General features: G+C 38.6%; 1 protein-coding gene across 3 annotated transcripts in view; it reads right to left on the bottom strand.

Annotated features, from left to right (window-relative positions):
* Positions 1–675: 675 nt before the first annotated feature.
* The window catches only part of LOC136877390 (zinc finger protein ubi-d4), a 570,041-nt gene continuing 564,319 nt past the window's right edge, over positions 676–6,397 (bottom strand). For all 3 annotated transcript variants that reach the window (XM_067151392.2, XM_067151393.2, XM_067151394.2), the window contains exon 10: positions 676–804. In XM_067151392.2, the coding sequence (XP_067007493.2) occupies positions 676–804 (129 nt within the window). The remainder of the gene's footprint in view (positions 805–6,397) is intronic.

Genomic DNA, 6,397 nt, shown 5'->3' with positions numbered 1-6,397 from the left:
TAGGACTGAAGAGAACCTGAAGAGCATGATCATTATCAGAAAACAATTCATTGACGTAAAATACCAGAGAATACACTGCACAGTTTTGAGCAGCATGTAAAAAATATTCTCCAAACAATCACTTTACAAAGTAAAATGCCCTGTATGTAAAAGTGCCTGTAGTATTAATGAGATCCTACTCAGTATAATATTAAGTACTTCAATTGCCCTTATTAGCTGCCATATAAACTTAGGAAAATTAAATACCAGAAAATGCTGCACCATAAAAAATAAAAAAAGAACAAAAATTTAATATAACACTTTACAAAAGGCAAATAATTTACTCGTTAGGCCTTGAGGTATATCACTGTGAACAGAACAGATGTTGATGACAGTGATGAGAAAATGAACCACAGCAGTTCTAGTTCATAAATGTAGCTAATTCTTATGGACATGGAAACATTCCTCATATGATTCAGTTTATCTCTTTGAAATACAGATAGTAGTTCAGTACATGTTTAATTATACAAGATGAATTTTTTTCATATTCCTTTTCATTTAACATGGAACCCCTGAATTCCAGCATAGTATGAAACCACTGCAATATCTGAATGGTGTATTTTTTCATAAGGAGAGAGAGAGAGAGAGAGAGAGAGAGAAAGAGGGGTGAAGAAAGGGCAGGGAGTGAAGAGAGACTCATTTATTGTGAAATTCAGCAATACACAGGTGGCAGCTCCACGATCCTTCAGGAGGAGATGTCAGAGGTGGAGCCAAGCAATACATGTGATACCCACGATCACAGTCATCGCAGAATAGCAGCTGGTCCTGTACATACCAACAAAAAAGAAAAAAACATTTCTTCAGTCATGTATTCTCACCTAATACTTATCAACATTTTATTCTTAGGTATGAAAAAACAAAAACAAAAAAACAACAACATTGTTTTATCTTAAGAAGTTCTATATATGAAAGCCTAACCATCTACTTCAGTTCATTTAACCATGTAGATCATAAACAAATTTAAAATTCATTTCAATTAGAATACCGAGCATGCACAAGATGAACTGAGTTGAGACCAAGTACGAAACCCTCTAAATAACTTAGGGTAGTACATCTGAGAACTGAGATGCTCCTCTTGTTGTTAGGAAGGTGGGATTATTCAATCCATCAATTAAAGCCTGAATTATTAAGAAGTAAAACTTAATACAAATAGCAATCCAGTTTTTGTTTTTAGATATGAAAAAAATGAAAAAAATCTAAAAGAGTAAAGCTAGAATTCTTCATAGGTGGTTACAAATGCTCCACACAATAAGACCTATTGAAAGTCCCTCAGTGTTCAAATCTAGTACCATCTTCGCAGCAGAGGTACTATTGCTGTGCAGTACATGACCCTACCATCTCAGATGAGTCTCTCGCATCAGTAATAGGTGCCACTCCAAATGCCACTCTGAGATCTTGGTTTCTTATGTGATCCCGTTTAGTGAATCCCAGGGGCCATCGAAGAATTCTTCTGAGGGCCATAGAACAAGAGGGCAGTCGAAGCAGAGATAGCTTGATGTACTACAGAAGGACATGTGCTCAGTGGGCATTACTCCAGTTTATGCCAAAGACTGGAAGCAATGGAAAGCAAAGTGCAGGAAAACGGACCCTGCAATTAAGCCAAATAAATGTTAGGGAAGCCAGCCCCATGGTGTAGGGGTAGCATGCTTGCCTCTTACCCGGAGGCCCCGGGTTCGATTCCCGGACAGGTTAGGGATTTTTACCTGGACCTGAGGGCTGGTTTGAGGTCCACTCAGCCTACGTGATTAGAATTGAGGCGCTATCTGACAGTGAGAAAGCCAAGAATAACGGCCGAGAGGATTTGTTGTGCTGACCACATGACACCCCGTAATCTGCAGGCCTTCGGACTGAGCAGCGGTCGCTTGGTAGGCCAAGCCCCTTCAAGGGCTGTAGTGCCATGGGAAGAAGAATAAATGCTACGGACAGTGTAGGGGCAAAGTGTCCGCCTGACACCCGGCGGCCGTGGGTTTGATTACCGGCTGGGTCAGGGTTTTTTAGTTGTAAATGATTAATATCCCTGGCCTGGGGACTGGGTATTTGTGTCGTCCTTAATGTTCCTTTCCTCACATTCAACACTCTACACTTCCTCCATTCCAATTACACGCAGGTTCATATCACATGGTGCAAGTAGGGGCAAAAGATCTCTATAGGTCTCAACGCCCTGAACAAATAGTATTTTGAATAATAATAAATTTTTTTTAAAAAACTCTTCAAGAGATGGTGAGAGCACACTGTGCAGTATAGGGATGTGCTATTTTATTCATGTATTGTCCTTGAATAAAAATTACTTTTGATCCCTGTTTGGTGAGAATTCTATTAAAAATGGACTATACTGATATGCACCGGAACATTTCATATGTACATGGGGAATCACCCTTTTTCTTTTAACCTTTCATATTTATGAACAGAACTGTGGTAAATAAATAATACTAGCCTGAAAAACATATTCAAATATGAGAAATTATTTATTTGACAAAGGTCCTCAATAGAGTTGTAAATATACAACTTCACATTTTATCTTTTTATTTTTTGTATGAAAGTTTTATAAAAACTTCTTCATATACCCCTTTGGTCTGTATTGATGATGAAATCCTTGTTGAATTGAGGAATTAAATTTCGTATCTGGAGCTAGAAAATTTCTGCTGGTGAATCCTGTGTTTCCATTTGAATCAGTCGACCCATGAGGCAAAAGCTTTGAATCGTCGCCATAAGACCTATCTGTGTCTGAATTAGAAGTCTGCAGAGATTTCATAGATCAACCTGGATGTTGATTAGCTAGATTGTTGACTTTCATTTTATAGTCCAAAGGAATGTACTCAACTTTTCTATCTGTTCTTTCTGGTTCATAGTCATCAGATGGATTTTCTTCTTCTTCCTCTTCAAGATAGTGATAAGTAACTTCTTCAGCAACTTCATATGGAAGATAGAGTTCCTCATCGAATATAACTACCTTTTCACCGAGCTTTTCTACTGTATTATGATCAGTGTGCAATTTGTGCTTTTACCACACAGGGGATGGTCTTAGTGGGTTAGTAAATATATATTTGTATAAATGCCTAAGGAGTGTCCCTTGGATTCTCTTATATGCAGATGATGTTACCCTTGCTGATACCATCAGAAGAGGATTGCAGCATCAAGCTGAAGATTGATACAGCTGTCTCTCTCAATACGGTCTTAGATTGAACAAAAACAAGACTGAATACCTGAAAACCATCCCAAGCAACGGCTCCATCCAAGTTAATAGAGAGACCTTAATGAAAACCGTAAACTTCAGGTATCTAGCATCTCGCCTACAGACTGATTGTGGGATAGGTGATGAAGTGCAAAGTCGGATAAAGGCAGCATAAATGAGATGAAGGGAAGTCACAGGCATCACAGAAGTACTCTGTGATAGAAGGATGCCACTCCATCTGAAGTCCAAATTATACTGCTTGTTAGTATGTCCTGTTGCTTTATACAGTGTTGAATGTTGACCAGTTGACAAAGCTACGGAGCATCAATTACACATTTTGGAAATACGTATGCTTCATTGGTTGATGGGCACCACACTCCTGCAAATGTCAAAAGCAACACCATTCGCCAGCAAATGGGCATTTCGCCCATCACTAAGAAGGCATGGAAAAAATGTCCTGCGCGCTACACCTGGAAGTTACCAATTTCACACACTCCTTTGAAATTAATGGGAAACATCCAAAGCCACACTGCCATGACACAGTAAATGCTGATATGAAGAGTCTGAACTTTATGTATATATTGCAGAGAAAGCAAATTTAAAACTCAGACTACATACTTGTCATTTTAACATACAGAGTTTAGATGAATAGACGAGATGAATGAGACTGCTCCTGATAATGCAAGTTTAGACACTTTGCGAGTTGATTGGGAACGATCATGGCTCAGCTTTAAAAAAAAAAATACTCTGGTTTTCAAGAAGAGCTCAAACAGCATAAACAAAGATACCTAATGTTCATAAAAAATGCGGCCTAACTTTAACAGTTGAGAGTTGAGTTCTTGCAAAACACCCTGCAGCAGCCTCTGCTATTTGGAACTTTGAAAACCCAGAATATAAGGAATCTTAAAAAGACTGTACATGATACACATCTACCACATCACACACATCATCATACACAGCTAGTTCCATTTTGCAGTTCATACAATGCCCAATAATTAAGTCCTTATGTGACTGTTTATGCAACAGAATGGCTGCACCTTTGTAAGGGGCAAACATTGTTGATGCACCATCTGTTGCGTTACCTACAAGATGGTCTTTTAGTACATCATATTTAATGTCATACCTTTCAAGAGGGGTTAACACTTTATTGAAAATCCTGTCCCCTCCCACACTTCCTAATTCAACAATATTGAAAAAATAATTGCAAGCAACCTCCTCAAACTACAAACATACTTATTGTTTTAAGCAGGTTTCATTAGAAATCATTGTACTTTCATCTCCCACAGTACTAAAGTTTGTTCATGATTCTATAATGAAATGAACAAGATTTTAAAAATTTCTTCTCCTATGAACATAATATTATTTCAGCTTCAGCACGAGTGGTTAGAATGAGGAATATTATCGTCTGACACATCATTCAAATTTTGCAGTTTGATTACTTCGCGACATGTTTGAATGATACCTACTGTTTGGCTATTGCATACGCAATTCTGAACAATGAAGCAGTTGTGTTTACCTTTTTTTGATGTTGCTTTGCCCACAACAAACTTCCACTCACAGATTTTTCTATACTTTAGTACGGCTAGTATGGGTTTAGCAGTTACAAATACATTCTTCAAGCATAAGGATATTCACCACTACACATGAGAGGCTAGGGGTACCAGATCCATAACAGACTATATTTTAAGTGACTTCAAATTCAGGGAGTCTGTTAGAATGTACAGGTTTTTCGGGGATTTTTCGATGATTCAGACCACTACCTGATCTGTAGTGAACTAAGTATCTCTAGGCCTAGGATAGAGAAAGTGAAATCTGTCTGCAAATGAATAAGGGTAGAAAAACTCCAGGTCGAGGAAATTATACAGAAGTACACGGATATAAATAGTGAGAAGTTTCGAACAGTGGACGGTAAGCAGGTTCAGGATATAGAAAGAGAATGGGTGGATATAGGGATGCTGTAGTAGAAACAGCAAGGGAATGCCTAGGAACGACTGTGTAAAGATGGGAAAAAGCAAACATCTTGGTGGAATGATGAAGCGAGAGCAGCTTGGAAACGTAAAAAAAGGCTTACAAACTATCCACTTCATGTTCGCATCAATATCACAATCTAACAATCACACAATATTCTTCCACAGATTGGGGCCGATGCAGACAGGGAATTGTAAGTCTCTCTCTCTCTCTCTCTCTCCAGTCGTTCCACTCATGACTGAGTATCGTGACCCAAGGACTTTGTTGTTTCTTTTATAAGCTGATACCATTCTGTACGTCCTTGCGTTTTCCGGATAGTAATTCTCCATGGTAAATTCATGATCTCTCTTACTTGATCAACCCATCTTTATGCGACCCGTCCTCGTGTCCTTGTGCCAGAAACTTTTCCTTGGACAATTAATTTTTTCAGGTTGTCATCCTCTCTTCTTATAATGTGACCAAAGAATTGCAGGATTCTCTGGTACACAACTCGGCATAAACTTTCTTGTATTCCAATTTCCCGGATGACAGAATCATTTGTTCGCCTGGCTGTCCACAGTATTTGCAACATCCTTCTCCAACACCACATTTCAAAGGTATTGATTCGGTTCCTGACTTTAGCTTTTATGGTCCAAGTTTCGCATCCATACAGGAAGATCAAGAACACAAGCGAATGGACTAATCTTTTTTTCGTATTCATAGATACTGCTCTATCTTGCCAGATCTTCTTTAATATTGCCATTACTGTACGTCCTAGAATGATGCGACATTTGATTTCTTTTTTGCAGCTGCTACTTTTATCCTCGATTATTGAACCAAGATAAGGAAACTGACAGACTCTTTGGAGATTGTTAAGGTGCTGTGGCAGCTGAATTTCTGCACCTTTGTTGACAATCATTAGTTTTGTCTTGTTCCAAATAATTTCCATGCCAAGTTTGTGATTTTCCTGTTGTACACAATCCATTGTCTCGACAAGCTCCTGTACACTGCTGGCTAGAAGTGTGGTGTCGTCTGCAAAACGGAGGTTATTAATTCTCTTCCCACCAATCGAAAATCCTCCTTCTCAACTGTCGAGGGCATGCGTCATGATATATTCACCATAGATGTTAAACAATTGAGGTGATAAGATGCATCCTTGTCTCACAGCTTTGGAGACTTTGAAACTTGATGATAGATCACCATCAACTTTGACTTTGGCCAAACTGTTATCGTATAAGC

This window comes from Anabrus simplex, chromosome 7 (genome assembly GCF_040414725.1).
Source record: "Anabrus simplex isolate iqAnaSimp1 chromosome 7, ASM4041472v1, whole genome shotgun sequence".
Classification (NCBI taxonomy): Eukaryota; Metazoa; Arthropoda; class Insecta; order Orthoptera; family Tettigoniidae; genus Anabrus; species Anabrus simplex.
The sequence above is the reverse complement of the archived record's forward strand: the minus strand, read 5'-3'. Positions and strand labels throughout refer to the sequence as shown.